Source organism: Haliotis rufescens, unplaced genomic scaffold, assembly GCF_023055435.1.
Source record: "Haliotis rufescens isolate VD_foot unplaced genomic scaffold, xgHalRufe1.0.p SCAF_15, whole genome shotgun sequence".
In the NCBI taxonomy this organism is placed as follows: Eukaryota; Metazoa; Mollusca; class Gastropoda; order Lepetellida; family Haliotidae; genus Haliotis; species Haliotis rufescens.
This window is the reverse complement of record NW_025963835.1, coordinates 20,893,242-20,918,693: the sequence shown is the minus strand read 5'-3', so window position 1 is coordinate 20,918,693 and position 25,452 is coordinate 20,893,242. Positions and strand designations below refer to the sequence as shown.

Sequence of the window (25,452 nt, the reverse complement as noted above, 5' to 3'; positions counted from 1 at the left end):
TCATGATAAAGGAATGCGACGTGGTTTCATGACAAAGGAATCCGACGTAGTTTCATGATTAAGGAATCCCACGTAGTTTCATGATTAAGGAACACGACGTGGTTTCATCATTAAGGAATCCCACATGTTTTATGACACAGGAGTTCAACATATATGTTATCATGATAAAGGAGCTCCGTGTGTTTTCGGGAAAAAGGAACCCCGCGTATTAAATAGTAAAGGAGTTCCATATGTTTTCATAATAAAGGATCTCAAAACTCAATTTTTCATGATAACGGGGCTGAGCGTGTTTTGATATTAGAAAATCCACTTCAATCTGGTTTCATGATTTCATGATAAAGGATCCTCACGTGTTTTCATAAAAAGGAAGCCAGTTTTTTTTTCAGGAATCTCACCACGTGTTTACATTATCAAGGAAGCCTCCGGAACTGGAATCGTCGCATGTTTTCATAAGTAAGGAAACCCACGACAGGCTAGCTGTTTGAAAAACAATCTTCAGAAAACCTTTACCCTGACATTTATAATTTATATGATGACATGCAGCCTTTAAGAGAATCGAGGTTCGACTAATTCATAGTCAACCAGCTGACGGACACGTGACGATCCTGGTTAGAATTGATCTACAGCAACCCATGCTTGCCGTAAAAGGCGACTAACGGGAGCGGGTGGTCAGGCTCGCTGACTTGGTTGATGCATGTCATCGTATCCCAATTGCGTTGATCGATGCTCATGGTGTCAATCACTGGATAGTCTGGTCCAGACTCGATTATTTACAGAACGCTGTCATATAGCTGGAATATTGCTGAGTGCGGCGTTAAACAACAAACAAAGAAACAAACCAGCTAACGACCATTAAATAATCGAGTCTGGACCAGACAACCCCATGATCGATATTATGAGTTACTATTCACGTCGGAATACGATGACAAGTAATCAATCTAGTCCACCCAATTCATTAAGTTATATCTTAATATCAGCATTGGTTGCTCAGGATCAATTCTAACCCTAAATTGGGGGCACGGGTGGTCCAGGCATCTAAGGCGCCGCAATTCGCTGTGCAGAGTTTCGTCCCTTGGGCACGCCAGAAATCTATGATTGTGGGTTCGAATCCATGTTCGCCCCGATTATGATTCTAGGTTTGTCAGCACCATACCCGTGCTCGTGGGTTTCACCGAAGTGGTAAACGTCTGAGACCTGCATCACTTCAGGCTTCCCTCCCACATTAAGCTGACACGCCGCGATATAACTGGAATACTGTTATAAGCAAAGCTAATCCCAACTCACTCATTCACCCACTGAATGAGCGCGTTTGTTTTCAAACAAGAGAAACATCCTGTCAATTCCATATAAATGGAATACTGTTAAAAGCGGCGTTAAGCTCGCTCACTCACTCTAACCCTGAATTCTCACGGGGTTGGTAGCGGCCATTTAAAACATTTGCCTTCTTCGACTTCTTGTCAGGAACCTCTGGATAAGCTAATGTGTATCACGAACATGTAGGTGGTACAGAGTTATTCATGCGTCTAACTTGAAACATTTGTCTTTATTTGTGAATTGAATTATTATTTCAAAATGTTTTTCATCTTCCTTTACGGTGTCAGACGGACAACAAAGCTGAAACGTTGTTTGCATGATAATAGCTACACTTACCAATCCGAATCCATATAAAATAACGCCCTAAGAAACCTGAGTGAGTGAGTGAGTTTGGTTTTACGCCGCTTTAGCAATTTTCCAGCAATATCACGGCGGGGGACACCAGAAATGGGCTTCACACATTGTACCCATGTCGGGAATCGAACCCGGATCTTCGGCGTGATGAGCGAACGCTTTAACCACTAGGCTACCCGACCGCCCCCTAAGAAACCTGAGAAAATTGCTATCTATCAGTATGTCTACATGCTCATGATATCCTGTGTTAGATAAGATATACTACTGATAATTATATATGAATACGAGGGCTGGTAAAAAAATTCTAAGCTTAACAAACAAACAAATTGTGAAAGTGTTTATAATTTAATTTTTCAACTTAATCTCCCTGCTTTTCAATGCACTTCTCTTATCGATGGTGAAGCTTCTCAATTCCAGCCAGTAAGAGGTTTTCTGAAGCCACCCTAAAAAAACCATTCACGGCAGCTTTCAGGTCATCGTTGTCGTCATGGCGCTTTCCACGAAGGTGTTCTTCGGAAGGAAGCAGGTGGTAATCGCTTGGTGCCAGGTCTAGCGCGTATGGTGGGTGAGGAAGCTCTTCGAACCCGCCTATGCAAGTCGTGAGGTGGGAGAAGAGGCATTATCATGAAGTAGTAGAACTCCAGCAGTCAGCATTCCTCGCTGCTTTGTTTTGGATAGAATCTCTAAGGCCATGAAGCAACTCATCATACTAGGCACCGGTAATAGTCTTTTGAATTTCTAAGTAATCAACAAGGATCACACCCTTTGCATCACAGTGACCATAACTTTCTTCACTGATCTTGAAGACTTGAATTTCTTTGATGCCGGAGAAGTGCAATGGTGCCATTCCATGGACTGGCGTTTTGACTCGGGATAATAGTGGTAGACCCATGTTTCACCAACCGTTACGAATCTCTTAATGAATTTGACGAAATCCTCCTCAGTTAGCTCTTTTATCTGGTAATGTAAGTTCATTTTCCCTTAATATCAGAATTTAGAAACGTTGGTACCCAACGAGCAGATGCCTTAGTCATCTGTAAATGTTCTTGAATAATAGATTCAATGAATCCATGGCTTAGATTTGTGTCTTCCTCAAGTTCAGCAGTGGTTTTACGTCTATCTGACAGTGTAAGTTTTCCTATCCCCTTGATTGAATCTTCATTGATGGAAGTTGAGGGATGTCTGGACCTTGGGTCATCATCCCGCCTTGTTCTCCCAGCCTTAAACATTGCTATCAAACGTTTAACCCTGGAATAGCTAGGGCATATATGATATACAAACGGCCTCACCAGACCAAATACACTTGCAATGAACCACTCAAACAATGTACTACATTGACTAGTTCACTTTGTTATGGCTCATAGTTGAAAGTCAGTCAGGTTTAGAACGTTTTTACCAGCCCTCGTAAACTTTTGATGGATTGATTGATGTTGGGGACTCCCTTAACATATTGAAGTTTATTTATTTAATATATTGATGTCAAAAAACTTCACAGACTGCTTATTTAATCGTTAACACAAGAAACGATTAAAGTGGCATCGTTCAGCGCGGGTGAACGGATGAGAGAAGATGGTACAAACCGCTGTAGACATTCATTTGCATCATGCTGTAGATTCTCTCACCCCAACGCCATCAATCCTCTGTATATAATTGACGAGTCCTTATAAGTTAACTTTGGTAGGCATTAAGAAGTTGGAGTACTAAGTCAGGATAAGCATTTATGGTTGAAGAGCGACGTTTCGGTGTAGGTTCTAACAGAACTTGGTTGATAACGGTGTTAGAACCTACACCGAAACGTCGCTCTTAATTGTAATAAAGAAGTTGTTCATCCATATATTCTTGTCCTGACTTATATGTTTAGTTGGAACACAGCAATGTGACGCAAGTGTCTCGAGTGTTTATTTACAGTGGTACAGGTCAGTAGGGATAGGAAACATACGACTCTATGGCACATTCGTCAGATCCTCTCCGTATCCAGATATAGCCGTCCATTCCCCATCTAGAACCTGCAACATGTAGAATACAAGGTTGTCACAGGGTTGTGTTTGTGTCTGTGTTAATGTGTGTGTTTATGTGTGTGTGTGTGTGTGTGTGTGTGTGTGTGTGTGTGTCTCTGTGCGTATGTGTACTTGTGTGTGTCTCCGTCTATGTGTGTCTGTGTGTCTCTCTGTGCGTATGTGTGTCTGTGTGTTTTCGTCTGTGTGTGTCTGTGTGCGTGTCTGTGTGTAGGTGGATGTGTGTATGTCTCTCATTTTGCGTGTGTGTGTGTGTCGACACTTTCATGTCATTACCAGACAAGTGTCCCCGAGAAGATTCCGGGGTGGAATGGTCTTCAGCAACCTATGTTTGTCGTACGTACGGATTCGGGAAGTCAGGCTCGCTGACTTAGCTGATGCATGTCATCGTATCCCAATTGCGTTGATCGATACTCATGATTTCAGTGCCTGGATTGTCTGGTCCAGACTCGAGTATTTACAGACCGCCGTCATATAGCTGGAATAATGCTGAGTGCGGCGTCAAACAACAAACAAACCAGACAAGTACAACCTTTCTGATTGTGTAAGTTTAACGGCGCTTCCAACACTATTTACTCAACATAGCAGGTTTATTTTGGAGGAAACCCCGAAGTGATGCAGGTCTGTACGATTACCATTTAAGTGAAACCGACGAGCACGGGAATTGTGATTGAACATACCCAGGGAGAACCTGGGACACGCACCCACTACCATACGTTTCTCGAACGTCCAAGGGAAGCAACTCTGCACCGCTAAGTGAGGCGCCTTGGACAACTGGACCAATCGCGCGCCTATAAATGAGAAAGCGTGGCAATACTCACTCCAGCTGTTTTTACAGATCCAGTACTTCTGTCCCTCCTTCTGTCCGTACCCCACGAGCTGCAAGGCGTGGTCCACTCTCTCCGTACTGCAGTTGGGGTCACTGTAGACACCGCCTTCGTACAGCTGGAAGGTCACGTGACTCGCGTCTACGTACACCAGTAGGGGGCGCTGAAGTAGGGCTGTGATCATTAGATCCGGGCGTCTTGGCGGAAGTTTTATACCGCCCTGTATCTGAAGATAAAATAGCAAATTTACATGCAAAATATTTTGGATGTTGTATTGAAGATCATTCTAAGTAATCCTTTACAATGTAAGTCCCTTTTCCATACTGTTTCGTTGAACCGTTTAAAATACAGCAGTTACTAATAATATTTTCGAATATTCATGAGTGAGTTGGGTTTTAAGCCGCTTTTAGCAATATTCCAGCAATACCACGGCGGGGAGACACAAGAAATGGGCTTCACACATTGTACCCGTATGGGGAATCGAACCCGGGTCTTCGGCGTGAAGAGCGAACACTTTAATCACAAGGCTACCCCACCGCCCCTTCATGACTGAGAAAACAACATAGCACTCACTCTTGGTACAAATGGGTTCTATGATCGCGTTGCCAGGCAACATGCTTGTCTGACTAAAACGCGGATCCGATGGATACAATGAAGCGTGTGTTGCGTAAAATAAACCATTGATTTGTCTGATGTGAGACCACGGCAAAAGTATATTATTTTTGACTGCCAGGTCACTAATAATTGATAAGCTTTCAGCATGGATGGATGAACAAAAAGCGACCATTATACTTTGACCTTGATCTTACCTGTAGGTCAGGGTGACACGTATTATTCTGACACTGCCCCGTAGTAACCGGATAGTCTCCCTCGCCACAGACGCCGCCAATATTGTGTATGCAGTCAAAAACGGTGTCGTTTTGGGCTCGACAACAATCGGCGATCTCCTGGTAGCTGATGTTCACCATTTTCCCGGTATTTATCGTGTTCCAACTTTCCATGCATTCTGGAACCAAAATAAGAAATTGCCTCTGCTCTGACTAAGAACATAGAGTGTGTGAGGTGATGAATCACTTGACTGGCGACCGCCTCCGTGGTCTAGTGGTAGAGCGTCCGCCCGGAGAGCGGAAGGTCCGGGGTTCGATCCCGGGCCGCGTCATACCAAAAGACGTTAAAAGATGGTACTTGTTGTTACCCTGTCTGGCGCTCGGCATTAAGGGATTAAAACAAGGACTGGTCGGCTCGGAGTCAGTATACTGTGTCTGAGTGGGGTATTCATGTTAAACTGCTGCATGGTATCTCAGTGAGCTAGCACTATAAATCATCATCAGTCCGGACTAGTACAAGCAGCCACACACACACATACACATACATGCACGTCGCTATATGAGTGCAATAATCTTGGACGCGACGTTAAACCCCATTTCACCTCACCTCATTTGACTGGCATCAAAACCTACAGTTGAGACGCTATTTATGGCTTAGATATAGCGTTATTCAAACATCGTGTTTCGGAACGCACATTGCTGCAAACATTACACACATGAAGGGTTATTCGTTCAGTCAAAACCTTCTTTACTCCACGGGAAGCAGAGCATCATCATCAATCTTTTTATCAACAGCGTCAGCAATGATCATCAACAACCACTCGCTCATAAATTCAACTGCTCCTCTCATACATATTCAGATTGGACTCTTCCTCTCATACATATTCAGATTGGTCTGTTCCTCTCATACATATTCAGATTGGGCTGTTCCGCTCATACATATTCAGATTGGATTGTTGCCCTCATACATATTCAGATTGGACTGCTCCTCTCATACATATTCAGATTGGACTCTTCCTCTCATACATATCCAGATTGGACTGTTCCGCTCATACATATTCAGATTGGACTGTTCCGCTCATACATATTCAGATTGGACTGCTCCTCTCATACATATTCAGATTGGACTCTTCCTCTCATACATATCCAGATTGGACTGTTCCGCTCATACATATTCAGATTGGACTGTTCCGCTCATACATATTCAGATTGGACTGCTCCTCTCATACATATTCAGATTGGACTCTTCCTCTCATACATATCCAGATTGGACTGTTCCGCTCATACATATTCAGATTGGACTGTTTCGCTCATACATATTCAGATTGGACTGCTCCTCTCATACATATTCAGATTGGACTCTTCCTCTCATACATATTCAGATTGGATTGTTGCCCTCATACATATTCAGATTGGACTGCTCCTCTCATACATATTCAGATTGGACTCTTCCTCTCATACATATCCAGATTGGACTGTTCCGCTCACACATATTCAGATTGGACTGTTCCGCTCATACATATTCAGATTGGACTGCTCCTCTCATACATATTCAGATTGGACTCTTCCTCTCATACATATCCAGATTGGACTGTTCCGCTCATACATATTCAGATTGGACTGTTCCGCTCATACATATTCAGATTGGTCTGTTCCTCTCATACATATTCAGATTGGACTGCTCCTCTCATACATATTCAGATTGGACTCTTCCTCTCATACATATTCAGATTGGATTGTTGCCCTCATACATATTCAGATTGGACTGCTCCTCTCATACATATTCAGAATGGGCTGTTCCTCTCATACATATCCAGATTGGACTCTTCCTCTCATAGATATCCAGATTGGACTGTTCCGCTCATACATATTCAGATTGGATTGTTCCTCTCATACATATTCAGATTTAAATGTTTCTCTCATACATATTCAGATTGGACTGTTCCTCTCATATATATTCAGATTGGACTCTTCCTCTCATGCAGATTGGATTGTTCCTCTCATACATATTGGGGCACGGGTGGCCCAGTCGTCTAAGAAGCGGCAATTCGCTGTGCAGAGTTGCGTCCCTTTGGCACGCCAGAAACCTATGATTGTGGGTTCGAATCCCGGTTCGCCCCAATTATGTTTCTAGGTTTGTCAGCACCATACCCGTGCTCGTGGGTTTCACCGAAGTGGTAAACGTCTGAGACCTGCATCACTTCGGGCTTTCCTCCCACATTAAGCTGACACGCCGTGATATAACTGGAATAATGTTAAAAGCAGCATTAGACCCACTCACTCACTCACTCACTCTCATACATATTCAGAATGGACTGTTCCGCTCATACATATTCAGAGGAGTATTCTCGTCTGTGTCTTCCAGTAGGTTATGTTTGGAATGGTAGGTATATCCCTATCAAAAGTTGAGTAAAATAGCATCACATGTGGGATGAAGCCAACCTTCTGATGCGACGGCGTCTGCACTGCCGATAGTTCCTTGGTTTTTGACTGCGGAGATGACCCCTTTACTTCGCCAATCAAAAGAAGGGGGTGGGGTTAATGATACCTTGACGTCGTCTACTCTGGCAACTGTCCAGGAATGAGGCTGAACCGCGGGAAGAACAGGATGTCGTTCTTGAAGGATCTGAGCCAAAACAAAATGGTCGAACTGATAGAGCTGTGCAACGGTGGGGTTTACAGACTCTCTCTCTCTCTCTTTCTCTCTCTATCTCTCGCCTTATCTTAAACTACAGCTAACTTATCAGTTGTATTCTCATCTAAGGTATGTTTCATTTATATATATTAATACTTATTTCCCTGTATTTCCTCTTAAGCTTGGCTAAGAAATAAAATGGATGCCCTTGTTCTATAACTGACACGTACCCCGTCAGCGAACTGGTTCATCTCCAGAGAGAAGCCCACATCCATCCTCTTGTTGTGGGCCTCCACCAGATCCTGGTTGACCTGCCACGCCCTCCTCCGCCCCTCCTCCTCCCCCTGGCTGCTGTACCTCCTCCCGTGCGTCACTTGCCACTCCTCCCATCTCTGCTGCAAGTAGTCCTGAGGCGCTCCGAGGGAGGAGGAAGTAATGGCCAGTAGAAGAAGTGTTTGCCATAAGGCCGTCATTTCTGTTGGTTGTAGGAATATGCTGAATGTTCAATGAAGGTCATTACATACGTACTACTTGAACTGATAACCCATGTCACATGATACGTGTAAACATGACCTTATGCCTTTATCTATCAACAGATAGGTCAACTGTACAACACACGGGGAGCAGTTCAGAAGTTGTCGGATGTCGATGTGTGTGTTTGTGGTTTGTGGTGTGTGTGTGTGTACGTGTGCTTGTGTGTGGTATGTGTGTGTGTGTGTGTGTGTGTGTGTGTGTGTGTGTGTGTGTGTGTGTGTGTGTGTGTGTGTGTGTGTGTGTGTGTGTGTGTGTGTGTGTGTGTGTGTGTGTGTGTGTGTGTGTGTGTGATTTTATGTGACATGCCTCCAGACCCCATTAATCATGAAAATTGTTAACGTCATGAAAGAGTGAGTGAGTGAGTTCGGTTTTACAGTATTCCAGTTACATCACGGCATGTCAGCTTAATGTGGGAGGAAAGCCCGAACTGATGAAGGCCTCAGACGTTTACCACTTCGGTGAAACCCACGAGCACGGGTATGGTGCTGACAAACATAAAAACATGATTGGGACAAACCGGGATTCGAACCTCCGATCATAGGTTTCTGGCGTGCCCAAGGAACACAACTCTGCACAGCGCATCGCGGCGCCTTAGACGATTAGGCCACCTTGCCCCCGATTCTTAAATCAGAGCCTAATGCAACCTTTTCATGGCTCTTTACATATTGTTTTATAAAATAGATATGATACTACCTCTGCAACAGTGAGTACTAAAACATATTTCTTGCTTGTCATGTCCAGCCTAAGATTGTCTCACCGCTGATATTTGTTTATTCAAGTCAAATTTCGTATTTCGACTTGCAAAAGCCATGTTATTCGTTGCGCCAATAGTAAAACGGTAATTATAGAATCAAAGTCAAGAGATACTACAAATTCAGATTCAGATATGTTAGAATCATTCATTGTCAGGCATACATATTTTGATATTTTAATGTAAGGTGTGATATGGCAGTGCAATTTATTGTTAAACAATGTTGTAATTGTATTAAATTGTTTCTGTTGAGATTCAGTAGAAGTTCATAGCATTGTGTTAGTTGTCAGGAATGTAGTACTATCTATTGTAAGCAGTGGTGTGGAAGTTACTATATTTAGATGCTTTTGGAGTCAAGAGTAATCTGGAATCTCCTAGAACAGCCAGGCTATGCCAGCACAGTATATAGCCTTCTAGAACGTATCTAGACTATATAAGAATGCAAGGGCGTGCCTCCCTCATCTAACATTACAAGGCCTGTGGTTGTGTGAAGATCACTTTTCACCCTGAAGATCCAGCTTAGGCCTATTTCAAAAGGTTGACCACTGTTGCTGCTAGGTAAATATTACGCGCGATTACCACTGATATTGTATTTCATACTACCATTGTAATTGTACTGCCCTTAAATTCTGTTCTGCCCTTAAATTTTGTACTCCCCTTAAATGTTGTACTGTTACTCTGTTGTTAACTGCCATTTTAATTTACTTTGATTGAAGAAATTAGAATTTGAAAGAGAAATCCGGCTTAAAGAATTCGAAGCTGAGAAAGAAGGGGAAAAAATGGTGACTCAAATCTTAAAAAGAAAATAAGCTGAAACAACTTGAATTACGGAACCTACCTCTCTCTCTCACTCTCTCTCTCTCTCTCTCTCTCACTCTCTCTCTCTCTCTCTCTCTCTCTCTCTTCCCTCTCCGTGGCTAACGGTTTAATATGGCATGGTGATCAGTCGACCATGTTTTGAAGTAAAGCGCAGAACGTTTATTCTGCTTTACCTATTGGTAGGAGCTCAGACCGCAGTTTTTAAGGCTTGTGAATTGGTTCCTGAAACATATGATCAAAGGGTTAGGTCGGCTAAGAAAAAGGATGGTTCTAACTCAAGGGTTAGTTTTTAGCAGTCAGGGTTTACAGGCAGGAATTCGCAGGGTCATAAATAAGGAAAGGCTATTTCATCCCCTCCCAGTTCTCGTTCTAACACTTCTAAGTCAAGCTCTACTCCAGTTGGATTTGAAGATTCTTCCGGATTTTCGACGGAGCCTACTTGTAGATATTGCCGTAAGCCAGGGCATATCATTTCTGAGTGTAAAAAGTGTCCTCTTTCTTCTCTCAATGTTTTTTTGTCACAGCCTTTTTGTGGTTTGGCTAATGAAATAACCCAGAAGTAAAAATTCTTGCCAAAATGGTGCTCTCGTTAGAAGAAGCTGACATGGATCCAGTTTGCTATTTTTTCAACGTAAGCATTTTGATGAGGAAATGAAGGCAGCCAGATGTTCCTGCTGATAATGAATGGAAGGTTTTTCATCAAATTGTACTTCCAACATCATATAGGACCTTTAGCAGGTCATTTGGTTGTGAACAAAACTTGTGACAAAATACTATCCCATTTCCTTTGGCCTAACTTGCAGTATGATGTGGCTGAATTTTGCAAATCTTGCCGTGTATGTCAAATGGTTGATAAACCTTTCAGAGAATCCCAGTCGCACCTCGAACCTATAGCTATTACAGCCTTGGAAGAATATTTCAGCTGGGTCAGCATTGATTGTGTTTGCCCTTTGCCTAAAACTAGGGAAGGTAATCAGGACATGCTGATTATATATCATGTGTATTTCCACAAGGTTTCCAGAGGCTATTCCTCTATGGAAAATTATGGCCCTTGTTATTATCAAGGCTTTGGTAAAGTTCTTAACTATGGTTGGTTTACCTGGGACTATGTAGTCAGATCAGGCTCTAATTTAATGTCCGGTGTTTTCCAACAGGCTATGCAACAGTAGGGCTTAATGCTGGTTACGTCCAGTGCATATCATCCTGAATTTCAGTGTGCTTTAGAAAGGTTTCACCAGACTCTTAAGGACTGTCTTGAGACTTTTGGTTAGACTGATTGGGCTGAAGGTATTCATGTGTTGTAACGTGGGGTTATATACAGTAGTCAATGCCTCATGTGTCTGTCCATCTGTCCGTACATTCGTCCATAATCATTTTGTTTCCAGGCTTAACTCGAAAACCGTTTAATATGTCAATCAAAATTGGCAGATTTTTCAAACAGATCCTGAAGTGCTGCCTTTTGTTATTTGCAGATTCTTGGTATTTTTATATTTTTCGATTTCCATGGAAACAATTTGGACAGGCTCAAAAAGGAGGGGTAGGTGTCGTTTTCACCAGAGCCTTTTCATCCAAACCTGGTACATGCGTTAACCAAGAACTAAATTTGATTTTTCCATGTTTTTATGGAAACAAGTTGATCTTAGCTGAAACGGAGGTAGGTGTCGTTTACGGAGCAGAACTATAAAACTATTCATCCAAACATTTTTCATCCAAACTTGGTACATGTATTAACCAAGGCCTGAAGTGGTGCCTTTTGCTGTTTAGGAACTTTAAAAATAATAGTTTTGTTCCTGTTCCCATGGCAACAAGATTGTCTTTGACCCATAGTGGTGCGTTTGTCTGGACCACATCCAAATGTGGACCTTTATAGCACTTGAAGGAGCATTGGCTTTATGGTAGAACTGAATTGAGTTTGTTGGAGCATGTTTCATCATTTCGGAGTTTCTGGGGATAATTTAAAAGAATCCCAGGACAAAATTAAAGTGCATTTTGACATAAAGTCTCCAAAGAGGAATTTCAGTCCTTGCGATATAGTGTTTTTGTCAATCCCTGGTCAACCATTACATGCTTGGTTCTATTGTCTATATATTATTAATAGGAAAGCAAGTGATGCTATGTTGTACAAACACCAGGCCATTGAAAGAACACACAGCTTTGTCATGTCAATATTATTGGAAAGTGTCATTAAAGAAATGGCAATGTACCGTGGCAGCTGTTTCTCCTGTAGATATTGTATCAGATTGTGATACTGATGAGAATTATGACTTTTGAAGTTTGATGGCGTTGCTGACAATGCTAGCCCTAAACGAAACAATTCTAAAGTTATAGCTAACATAGATGTTAAATTAGGTCATTTGTCATCAGCGCAAAGGACTTTAGTGTCAGAGTTAATTCAAGTGTTTGCTTTCTTGTTTATTTATGTACCTGGCCATACAGATTTAGTGTGTCGTGATGGAGATGTAGGTGACGCTGTGCCAGTGAAACAACATCCCTACCGGATGAATCCAATCAAGTTTGAAGCCTAGAATAAGGAAGTTCAATACATGCTGGACAAAATAATTATTGAACCAAGGCATAGTGACTGGAGTTAACCTTGCATTCTTGTGCCGAAACCTGATTATAGCTACAGATGCTGTACCGACATGACACGGATGAATACCGACTCTTCTCCAATTCAAAGAATTAATAACTATTTCGACAGAATCAGTCAAGCCAAATACGTCAGCAAGTTTGACCTATTGAAGGGGTAGTGGCAGATTCCACTGACGGGGCTTGGCAATCGGATCAAAGTTACAAAGTTTTGCCATTTGACCTCAAAATCGCTCAAGTAAAGGTGGAAGCTAATTCAAAATTCCAATTTCCCCAAAACAAAAAGGAACTTGTTGGTATGGCTGGTTACTACCTTAAATGTTGTCATTTAAAAGTGGTAGCCCCTCTCACAAATTTGTTGGACAAAGGGGTGAAATTTGTTTGGGACATTGTCAGGCTGCTTTTAAGAAAGTTAAAGCCATTTTCGTGAATTCCCCTGTTCTTCAAGCACCAAATTTGGGAAAACCTGTAAGATTTGCAGTAGATGATACTTACATTGATGCTGGAGCTGTCCTGTTGCAAGAAGATGCTTCATGCTTTGATCATCCTGTCTGTTACTATTCACGAACATTTGACAAACAAAACAAATTATTCCATCATAGAAAAAGAAAGTGTTGCTCTATGGTTAGCTTTTCAACAATTTGAAGTGTATTTGGGTATTAGTTTGTTTCCTATTCAAGTGCATACTGGTCACAATCAACTGACTTTTCATCATAAAATAAAGAACAAAAACCAATGCCTGATTTAGACATCAAGCCTATCAAGCAAAGACAACATTATTGCTAATGCATTATCACGAGTTGGTGGAATGTGATCAGTTTTGACAGCAAAGATATCCCTTCTATATAATTATTAAAGCCTACCAACGTTGCATTTCATACTGATGTAAGATCTTAAATGTGGTTGATTCACGTTACCGGAAGAAAAGTTATAGTATGTTGTATCTTGACTGACTGACTGAGTATGGTTTTACGCCGCTTTTAGCAATATTCCAGCAATATCACGGCGGGGGACACCAGAAATGGGCTTCACACATTGTACCCATGTCGGGAATCGAACCCGGGTCTTCGGCGTGACGAGCGAACGCTTTAACCACTAGGCTACCCGACCGCCCCTTGTTGTATCTTGAAGCTTCTAATGGCAAATCTAATTGGGTGTCTAAAATTAAGCGCCTCTTATGTAACATTGGATTTGGCTATGTTTGGGAAAGACAGATTGTCGATTTTCAAAACTTGTATATTGATGAATTTGTATCAAGTTTAGAATGGATTTATGAACAGGATTGGCATTCGGTGATTACTAATAGCTCAAAGATCAATTATTATTACCTATCTAAAAGATCATTCTGTGCTGAACCATATTTATTTGCTTTAACTTTTGGTAAATTTCGGTCGGCTATAAGTCGTTTCTGACTCACAAGCTGACATTCTTTAGACATTGAAGCAGGAGGGTGTAAAGAGAGTTGAGGATCTACAAAATATGTAATAATGGTTGTGTGGAAAATGAATATCACTTTTTGTTAATTTTTAAAGAATATGTTAATATAAGGCAACAATATATCCATGAAAAGTATTATGTCCATCCTACACTCGATAAATTTAATACTTTAATGTGTGACTATGACCAAACTAAAGTTAGAAATATTGCAATGTATTTGTATTACATGCTAAATCTGTATTATATGGTGTGGACCATTAAATTACCATGGCCTACACATGTACGAATAAATAAAGACTAAAGACTAAAGACAGCAAACATTTCTTAGAATTACCATGTGTAATGTTTCCTGTTATTTACTGTACTCAACAGTCTTTGTACTTTAACTAACAAAGAAGGTTCTATGTTCCAACATTATTTCTCAAAAAGGGGAGAGTGTTATAAGGCAGTGTAATTATTCTTAAACAATGTTGTAATTGTATGACATTGTTTCTGGAGGTTTGAGCGTATTCTTCGCGAGGTGTCGACTTCAAAATTAAAACAATAAGTTAACCTAGAAATCCATATATCATATCTTCACTTGGTACTCCAACTTCTAAATGCCTCTCAAAGAAGTTAGAAATCTATACATGAAATAATTCAGTGTGTAACCAAAAAACAACGAAGCAATGTTATACAGGTAATTGGGTTATAAAATTAACAAGACCATATGAGAGAGCAAGAGCTTGTCTCTCTCATCTCCCATTACATCATGATTAGCGGTTGTGTCACTTTTCACCCTAGATTTCCAGCCAAGGCTTATTTTGAAGGTTTGACCACTGTTGCTGCAAGGTGAATATTAATATCATTGACTTTTCGCTATCACCACTGCTATTGTATTTTATACTGCCATCGTAATTGTACTGCTATTACATTTTGTACTTTTGTTAACTGCCATTGTACAGGCTTACAATTCAGTGGATGATTCATTGGTCGGGGCTAGCAGTGAGTTGTATCGCCAGCACTTTAGAAATCTTAACATTTGAGATTCTGACCTACTGTGAGTTTGTATTTCAGAAGGAAATTGAGGGAGAGGGTTTTTCCTGAAGAGGTGAAACGTTATATGCCTACTAGTCTTCGGGTACATTTAGGGGACTAAAAGATTGTCACATTACAAGAGCATCGGTTACTGATGACAATTATATCCTCGTTCACAAATCTTATTTTAGTCAGTCAAATGTTGGCAAAACGAGCGGGTAAGATGCCAGGAAAGTCAGGTTACTTTCAATATTCTTACAAATCAGGATTTACTGGAAGTTAATCTGTTGTGGCTGATTCGAGTTCAAACAAGCATGGTCTGTCTTCCTTGTGTGAATCGGTGAGACCGTTCAAACCAAAATGTGGTTATTGTGTATAACAATCACACAACTGCCGACTGTTTGGGCCTAAAAGTGTGATAATCAGGAATTTATAGGGTTTGTGGTTCATGCCTCTTCTATTGAGTGCAGCGTTTCATTGGATAGTAAGACTCTATATTATTGCGGGCTCTATGTTATCGCGGCATCGTAAAATCTCGTAATCCACACTCACTGTCGACTGTTATTCTTATGCACATTTAAGCACGATTTTTCATAGCATGATCGAATACAGGACTCGTTACGATATGTCACGGCTCCTCATAAGTATACACGATAACTTTTTTATGATAGTTTCTGGATTGTATTGAAGTGGAATTACCTCCATTCAAAATTGGTTAGAAAAGAACCCATTTGTTTGGTAGATGGCCCTTGACCCAACCTAGATCGTACGTATACTGATTATGCCTAATCCAAAACAGGAAGTGGTGTTAAGCACATAATCCACAGGTATCACATCACAAAATAGCGATGCCCTGATGATACAGAGTTTCCCGCCCTTGAGTCGCTAAATACAGGTGCTTTGTTTACAGAACTCGGAAAAGAAAATCAGCATCGATCAATCAATTGGTGTGTCATAAAAGTTTAACAGAAAACCAAAAAACATTTTGCGTATGACATATTTAATATATTAGTAATCGTTCGCCATTACGATCCATTATAAATTAACTGCTGCGATAATATAGCGTCCCATGCGATATGCCAAGGCAGTATCAGGGAAAACGTTTCTCGGGGCACTGTTTGTAAGGTTAAGGTAAATTGTTATCCTCGGGTAGTTTCAGTAGACATTGGAGTCAGGCAGAGTTCGTGGCCAACTCGTGTTATTCCGGGACAAGCCGAACAGCGACTCGTGCCCCTCTCGTGGCCATTTTTGCGACTGGGTTCCGTCTAAGCGCAAACGAGCATTGTTAAAAGAATTGTCAACTCGTTCACATATATTTTCCCCATGTCGTGTATGTTCCAGATGCTGTTAAAACACATCGGGACTTACGGTATTTATACAGCATGACTGAACACATTTAACTGTATCTTAGGTACATTTTTAGATGCAAGAGAGATGTAAAATCAAAAATTATTCCTGAGGGATTCTTTGACCGAGGTACTTAAAGTCATACGCCAATTCTGATTGGTTTGTCGTATTTTCGCACATAACATTCATCGATAATCGGACGAGTCTTCTTGCAGGTTACGGAAAGGGGCGAGTTGTGACTAATGGTCACGGTATAGGTCACAGGATGGTTGGCGGTGTTTACCGAACTGTTCCGCTGCATAGGTTCAATATCCAGCCTGAGTTTGTTTGTGGAGAGGTAGTCATGGGTCTAACTGATGTGCCATTGTTCTGACCGTTGTCAGCATGGGTCTTGTCTCTGAGTAAACAGAGACTTGTGTGTCTAGGGTGATCATACATCAGAGGATGGCGGTCGGAGATAGAGTTAGCTCATAATCTAAAGATGATAAGTTAGACAGTAAGGTTAGCAAGACTTCGGTAGAATGGGTACGTCTGTCGTTAGGGGAAGATGGTGTATCCGAGGCTGATGACGCAATATGTCCTCAAGTAAGATTGGATAAGAAGATTTGTCAGGAACAGAAAAGTGATAGCACTTTGAAGAAAGCTTGAGCGAATGTGATGAATGACAAAGAGGCTGATAGCAACAGTGGATGTGTCTCCATTCGTAAAGCCCCCGTTACACTATCAAAAACTTGGTCAAAGAAAACTTTGACAAAAATTTCTTGGTCCAAGTTGGGCTGTCCACACTAATCAAAGTTTTGACAGGCCGTCAAAGTTTGGGCGGGAATTTTCTTGCCAAGATCGATACTGCTGACGAACAATGTATTGCTGTTGTCATAGGTATTTTGTGTATTGCTATGTTTAGAAGGCGGCGTCGGGGTAGGCAGCGGCATATTTGGTCCCGAGAATGGCTGCTCGTTGTTGAACCGAATCAGTTAGTTCTTCCAACGTCTCGTCAGTCCAAAATAGTGTGCTCATTTTGACTTGACTCTATGCACTTCTGCTTGACAAGGGGTAAATGTTCCATGCATTCTGATTGGCTAAATAAAATCAACGTCATCAAACTTTGATCAAAGTTTGACGAGAAATAGGATCGGTTTTTATTCCATCAAAGTCTGTCAAAAACGTTGTCAAAGATTTTGACGGCATGTTACACTATCAAAAAATTGTCAAAATGGACTTTGACCAAGTTTTTTATCAAAGTTTTTGATAATGTAACGGGGGCTTTAGGGAATGTTAATGAGAGATCTACTCAGAAAAACTTAGATGAGTGGGATGTAGGTATCAGATTTCAAGCAGTACTTCCTGAAATCAACAGGCACGAAATCCTCCCCCATGGAAGCTTTTTCGCAGGTCATTTTGGTCGTACTAAAACCTACAATCGTGCCTGACAGAAATAATTTCTTCCCATGCCTGATTGATAAACTTGATGTAGATGTATACGTGAAAATAGATATGCTTGACGATGATGATATGCTTTCATTCTTTCTCGGTGCAGATGTCCATGACTTGACTAACGAACTTGATTACGATACTTGGCAAAGCATCATAATGTCTTTCTGCCACTTCATATGGAATGTAAAGAAACACCTTATGTATATCTACTAGATACCTTACTGCTCTCAAAATGTACATTGTAAATTATTTATTCATAGCAGTGTATAACATGATTTCATTGCAGATAGTCAAGTAATTTCATTGATGTATTGTAAATAATGTATTTGCCCATGTAAAAACTTCGGATTCAACTCTGGAGGAAATAAAGAAATTCATTCATTCATCCATTCCCTGCGGGTCCCCTCAAACTAGCCAAAGATGGCTGGTTGCAGAAAACTCTTCTGACGATTGAACTGTGTGTCCAGAATCAAAGAAGATAGGCTGTGGCAGGCTACAGAGCTGGCTAGAAACACCTAATCAAGTGCAGGGTCGCATTAAGGAGCCACTTGACGAATAGGGTAAGGTTATGGAATTTAAATCAGGAATGAAAGTCCTTATATATTTACCCCTCCATACCTCAGCTATTAAAGTTCTTTGGTCCTTGTACTATAGACCGTAGGGTTGGTGAGACAGTGTATGTTGTTCACATAACAGATCAAGGTACAGTAAACTACGGTTATAACGAACTCAAAGGGACCACTTATTTTAGTTCGTAATAACCGTAGTTCGTTATATGCATATATACAGCATATATTCATTAAATGGCCAGGACTAAAAAATAAGTTCGTTATATCGGTCAGTTCGTTATAAGCATGTTCGTTATAAACGTAGTTTACTGTACAAAGATTAGGTTTGGCCACGTCATATCAGAAGAGACAAACAGAAAGCCCTGGGATGACCCTCATCGGAGATCACATGAAGCTATTCGCTGGCGGGGTCTTGGCTAACTTGAAAATCAACCTGCAAAAGTCAGTTGATACTGAGCGACTGAAAAACTGAGACACTGAAAAACCTAAAGAAGTTGATAAAGAAATAAGCCTTATACCAGTTCACATGCACAACATTTACTAACGTAAGTAATTTTACACGTGTAACTATACATACAGGGTTAGAACTAAACTAAAAAGCTTTACTAGCCCGGGTAAAGATAAATGCCCTCGTAATGTTAAAACACAGGGGAAATGTGGACATTTTTACTCACCCGCAGAAGTTTATACTAGCCCCGGGCTAGCGGGCTAGTGTTAAGTTCTAACCCTGAAATACGTGCGTATATGTAAATTTATTACGCGTTCACATGAAAAGCATCTTAGGTGCGTAAATAAAGTACGTAAAATGTGGACGGCTCATATATTCGTCAGTCTGTTCACGACTTTCAACACAAAACAGGTTGTTTTCCATTCAAAGTTGAATGAGAAGAGTTACTTCACCGAACATTTTCGCGTGATGCAACATGTGTTTGATTTAATTAGTATACAAAGTTTTGACTCCTTGAAACAAAAAGAAAACACCCTCCACTCAACTCTGTATATACGCATAAAAAGTTGGCAACTGTTGACAATTGCTTTGGTGTTGGCAAAAGAACATATTAATTAGATCATCCCCTTACTTTGACATAAACGTTCACATGTGCAAATTTACATTTACATTTGCGTTCACATGACAAGTATACTCACGTATGTATTTCTACACACGTATGAGTGGGTGAGTGAGTGAGTGAGTTGGGTTTTAACAGTATTCCAGTTATATCACGGCGTGTCAGCTTAATGTGGGAGGAAAGCCCGAAGTGATGCAGGCCCAAGACGTTAACCACTTCGGTGAAACCCACGAGCACGGGTATGGTGCTGACAAACCTAGAAACATAATCGGGGCGAACCGGGATTCGAACCCACGATCATAGGTTTCTGGCGTGCCCAAGGGACGCAACTCTGCACAGCGAATCGCGGCGCCTTAGACGACTGGGCCACCCGTATACATACTACACATATGTATAGAGGCACATGTGAAAGGGGTATTACCCCTCATTAAGTCTTGTGCCAACTGAACAGTACATCCAATTAGCTCGGAATGAAATGTGTGTGTATAATGCCTCGATGTGTAGTGTGTGAAACACTCTGGTTGAACCATGTTATATTTCTGTTATTTATTGTAATTTTACTATCGGTGGAGCTAACTTATGTATATTCGCCTGTTAGACGTACTCATGCTGTGTATGTCCAACTGTCAATTGCTTACTTAAATCCTTGATGCTTTAGTTTGGTTGTTATAGCTTTGTGTTAATAAATCCTTAAACTATTACTTGGTTTATCTTTGTCAATGTATATAATGCAATCGGTCTGTCTATTTATTTATGTTTCGACTTCACATGTGTGTATTCATGCCCACTTCAAAATATATTTTGACAGTTTCCAGTAGGATCCTCTGTAGGCGAGGCATTACTCAAAAGTAGATGACATAATCGTTAGTTAAGCACAGTAACGCCAATAAACTGTACAAACCTCCCCACCTTTTTCAAAAAAGCTGTATCATGCTTGTTCATAGCTTCAATCATCCTGCCTTTGAGTCGGTGAACACAGTCTCTGAACAGTTTTAAGGCGTGTCAGGGTAATGTTGTTTGTTTGTTGTTTAACACCACACTCAGCAATATTCCAGCTATATGACAGCGATCTGTAAATAATCGAGTCTGGACCAGACAATCCAGTGATTGACATCATGAGCCTCGATCCACACATTAAGGATCGATGTCATGCATCAAACAAGTCAGCGAGCCTGGACATCCGATCCCGTTAGTTGCCTCTTACGACAAGTATGGGTTGCTGAAGACCTATTCTATCCCCCATCTTCATGGGTCTTCAGTCACATCAAGGCGTGTCAGCCTAATGTGGGACGACAGTCCGAAATGAAGCATTTCCACTATTGATTAAGAGAAGACAGGCAACATGTCATCATATAAATAAAGGTTTTTATTTTGATTCATAACTATAATACATAACAGTTTGTTTGTACAATACATGGTACTATAACAACATGTCTACCTGGCTATCTATACAGTTTCTGCTCTGACAATGTATATACACTATACATCATATCTCTACATATGTAACAGTAACTTGCATCATCATCTTCACACTGACAGATATATTCTTATTTGTAATCACTGAACCAATACACCTGTAAATTTCAATATGTCACCTCTGCAGATGTATCAACTACAGTGAAACCTTGTAAGTCCAGAAACCCTGCATACTGGACAAGAATGTCTTGATATATACAAAGGACATAACTGTGTTCACGATTTGGTAATCCATAAATTTGTTCATCTAGAAATTTGTTAATCCTGCACTTTGTAAATGTGGAAAATTGTTAATCTGGACATTTGATAATCCTGCAATTTGTTAATCTGGAAAATTGTTAATCTGGAAATTTGTTAATCCTGCACTTTGTAAATGTGGAAAATTGTTAATCTGGAAATTTGATAATCCTGCAATTTGTTAATCTGGAAAATTGTTAATCTGGAAAGTTTATAATCCTGTATCTTGTTAATCTGGACGATTTCAGTAGGGATGGTTCTGTGTTACTAACAAGGTTCTGCTGTAGAAGTGTTGTAAATAGACCACCGGTTTTCTCTCTATATGTGTTGCACATATATTTGAAGAGATTCCACAGAAAGGACATGTTCTTCATACCACTGACACTCCCTTACATCAACACACACAAACATATACACACACACACACACTATGAAAACAGGCCTACTTCACCATGTCTACATCTGGTGACTTAAGTTTACTGCCACTTGGAACAATACTTCAGTCATATCACGGTATGTCAGCTTCAAGGAGGAAAATCCAAAATGCTGCCAGCCATAGGCGTTTACCTCTTCGGTGAAACCCATGTGCAAGGATACAGTGCTGAATTAGCTAATATTCAAGGCTGACACAAAAATACTAAGGGACATAACTCTGGAAACATTACGCTGAGTGCCTTAAGCCAGTGGTGCCACTAGTAAGGACTCTTTGGTAATCACTTGGCTTATACATTTGTTCGTAAACCCATAAACAGGGTCTGGGGTCAGGGGTCAGGGTCAAGGTCAGGTCAGGTCAAAAGAAAATGAAAAAAGACGTCTTTCTTTCAGTGAAAGCCTAAAAGTAACGTTAGTTGGATGAATTTAAAGAAAAAATAAATTGAAACAATTTTGAAGCTTATTTAAAAACAACATACCTATTGACAGCAAAATAGAAAGCTTTATATCCAAGACTCTTATAATAACCTGAACACCTACTACAAACAATCAGCATTTACTTGAGCATCTGTTTTAAGTCCAGTGACTTTCAATGACCCCAAGACCTGACAATGAGTGCGACAAAGAACCAATGATACAACCAGTTGGTCCTTGTTGTACAGGATTTTCCTACAGAGCATAATAAAAACTACTGGCATGGAAACCTGTTCAAACTAAAGTAGAATAAGAAAAGTATAGATTGCACACAAAAGCAATGGCATTCAACTTATCTCACAGTAACTTTTATGAAGATCAAATCATCAAAAACTTCCGTAAATTATTCCTGCATATGGACATTGAGCCTCTGGACATGACTACATGTGATATAAACAAGTGAGTGAGTGGGTGAGTTGGGTTTAATGCGGCTTTTAACAGTATTCCAGTTATATCGCGGGTGTGTCAGCTTAATGTGGGAGGAAAGTGAGTGAGTTTGGTTTAACGCCGCTTTTAACAGTATTCCAGTTATATCACGGTGTGTCAGCTTAATGTGGGAGGAAAGCCCGAAGTGATGCAGGTCTCGGACGTTTACCACTTCGGTGAAACCTATGAGCACAGGTATGGTGCTGACAAACCAAGAAACACAATCAGGGTGAACCGGGATTCAAACCCACAATCATAGGTTTCTTGCGTGCCCAAGGGACGCAACTCTGCACAGGAAATCGAGGCGCCTTAGACAACTGGGCAACCCGTGACCCCCTGTTATAAACAATGGACAATGGACAATAAATTTCCCTTGAGATAATGAGTGAGTGAGTATGGTTTTACGCCGCTTTTAGCAATATTCCAGCAATATCACGGCAGGGGACACCAGAAATGGCTTCACTCATTGAACCCATGTCGGGAATAAAGCCTGCGTCTTCAGCGTGACTAGTGGAGGCTTTAACCACTAGGCTACCCGACCGCCCTCCTTTGAGATAAAAAAGTATCACCTCTCTTATTGCTTTGACCTCCTCATTGGTCAAGTGGCCAGAGTGACTGCCCGGAGAACGGAAGGTTGGTGTTTCGATCCCCGTCCATGTCATACAATAAGACGATAACAAATGTGACATGATGTTACCTTGCCTGGCACTAAGGGGCTGAAACAAGGACTGGTCAGACTGGAGTCAGTGGGTGTCTAAGTGAGGTATCCATGTTATACTGAGGCATGGTATCTCAGTGGGCTAGCACTATAAAACCGGCTTTAGTCCGACTAGTACATGCAGACACACACACACACACGTGAATGCACATCACTATGTAACTGCAATAATCTTGGCTGTGACGTTACACCCCTTTCACCTCACCTCCCATCTAACCTGTGTTGACACAGCCCCTCTAACTGTAGCTTTCTCTCTTATTGCACAATGTATCCTAAGTGTGACTAGCTCGTCCTTCGTCTCAGACATCCTGACTTTTCTGCATGTAACCATGGTAGGGCCTTATTTCTCTTTAGATGGTTTACAAGACTGGCCAACCAAAAATTGAAATCAGAAAAAAAATATAATGACTTTTGATAATGTCCTGTTTTCCTGAAACAGTTATCACCGTTGTTTGTAAGAAATGGTGAACAATATGTATAAAAATCATCATTCTAACAAAAAACCTGATCAATAATATTGTAATTTCACAAATATACTTCCTTGATGATGTACAAATCTGGAAGTTGAAAATTATTTTAAAATTAAAATTATTTTTTTTGACCATCTACATTGAATTTTTGGCATAAATCTTTGTAAACCGACTTATAAAACATACAAGGCCTAAACCATAGGTTTTTCATTTCGTTTGTTTGTTTGTGTGTTTGTTTATTTCTTTCACATCACACTCAGCAATATTGCAGCTATATGATGGTGGTCTGTAAATAATCAAGTCTGGATCAGACAATCCAGTGATTGACATCATGAGAATTTATCTATGCAGTTGGGATACGATGACATGCACAAACTAACCCAATTCCGTTAGTCGCTGCTTACAACAAGCATGGGTTGATGAGACTAATTATTACCCTGATGTTCAAAGGTGTTTTGTTTGGTAAGCCACACTAAGTGTCAGTACAGTCATATCACCAGCATATATACAAACACAAATAAAACACCCTAAAACCAGATTAACATATATCAGTATATACAAATGTCCAAAAATAAAATATTAACTAGACCATTATGAATTTCATCAATAAACATGACAAACAGGTAAGCATGACCTTTTCCTGTCCACATGTCAAAATCATAAACAAAATAAACAAATATGTGAAAATAATATAACAATTGACAATCGGCTGATGAATGGACAGGTATGAGCTATTGAATCTGCAACTCTCGAATAACTGTAAATATTCAACATGAGATGAGATCTGGTGTAACTGCAGTAGAGCTTTAGCTCCACTTCTACATGATGAAACAGTGGAAACAGGACATGTCCCAGTCTGTAACAAAACTCAGATGGTTTATCCTGAAATTGTTAGTGAGTAGGTGTGTGTTTGTTAGTTATTTGTTAAATGCCACACTCAGCAATATTCCAGCTCTATGATGGCGGTCTGTAAATAATCGAGTCTAGACCAGACAATCCAGTGACTGACATGATTAGCATTGCTCCACGCAATTGGGATGCGATGACATGCATCAACCATGTCAGCGAGCCTGACCACCCGATCCCGTTATTTGCCTCCAACAACAAGCATAGCTGTCATTTACGGCAAGCATGGGATGCAGAAGACCTATTCTACCCCGGATCTTCACGGGTCGGTAGTGTGTGTGAGTGTTAGTATAGTTTTGAACAACACTTCAGATACACTTTCACATCATGAGTGAGTGTGTGTCTGAGTGAGTGAGTATGATTTTACGTCGCTTTTAGCAATATTCCAACAACATCGCGGCGGGGGACACCAGAAATGGGCTTCACACATTGTACCCATGTCGGGAATAAACCCCCACATCAAGCTGACATGAGTTAACAGAAATACTAACTCACAGTCAGTTACATGTTGAGATTTGTCCTGTTTCTACAGTTTTTTCTAGACAAAATGGGACTTCACATAAAATATATCAGTACATATCTCAAACAACATTCACGCATTTCTGGATGGACACAAAATACACTTTTAAACATCTCTTTCCCATCTGTGAAACATGACCAAATACCCCCCCCCCCCACACACATAAAGGTATCCCTCGACCAACAAATCCACTTTTACATACGAGTGAGTGGCTTAACCCAGCTTTTAGCAATATTCCAGCAACATCACCACAGAGG

At 40.7% G+C, this 25,452-nt stretch overlaps 1 protein-coding gene across 1 annotated transcript; it reads right to left on the bottom strand.

Moving 5' to 3' along the window:
• Positions 1-3,550: 3,550 nt before the first annotated feature.
• LOC125379984 (procathepsin L-like) lies at positions 3,551-8,510 on the bottom strand. The gene is made up of 5 exons (XM_048395919.1): positions 8,203-8,510; positions 7,780-7,963; positions 5,320-5,516; positions 4,505-4,736; positions 3,551-3,674 (listed from the first exon to the last, which is right to left on the bottom strand). Exons 1-5 carry the CDS (start codon positions 8,443-8,445, stop codon positions 3,586-3,588), a joined length of 945 nt encoding a protein of 314 aa, XP_048251876.1. The 5' UTR covers positions 8,446-8,510; the 3' UTR covers positions 3,551-3,585.
• Positions 8,511-25,452: the final 16,942 nt, after the last annotated feature.

Excerpts from the sequence above, each read along its gene's own strand:
- LOC125379984 (XM_048395919.1), bottom strand. The coding sequence starts at position 8,445 with ATGACGGCCTTATGGCAAACACTTCTTCTACTGGCCATTACTTCCTCC. Across the intron at positions 7,964-8,202 it reads TGAACCAGTTCGCTGACGGG|ATCCTTCAAGAACGACATCC; the intron begins GTACGTGTCAGT and ends GTTTTGGCTCAG. Across the intron at positions 5,517-7,779 it reads AGACGCCGTCGCATCAGAAG|AATGCATGGAAAGTTGGAAC; the intron begins GTTGGCTTCATC and ends TTTTGGTTCCAG.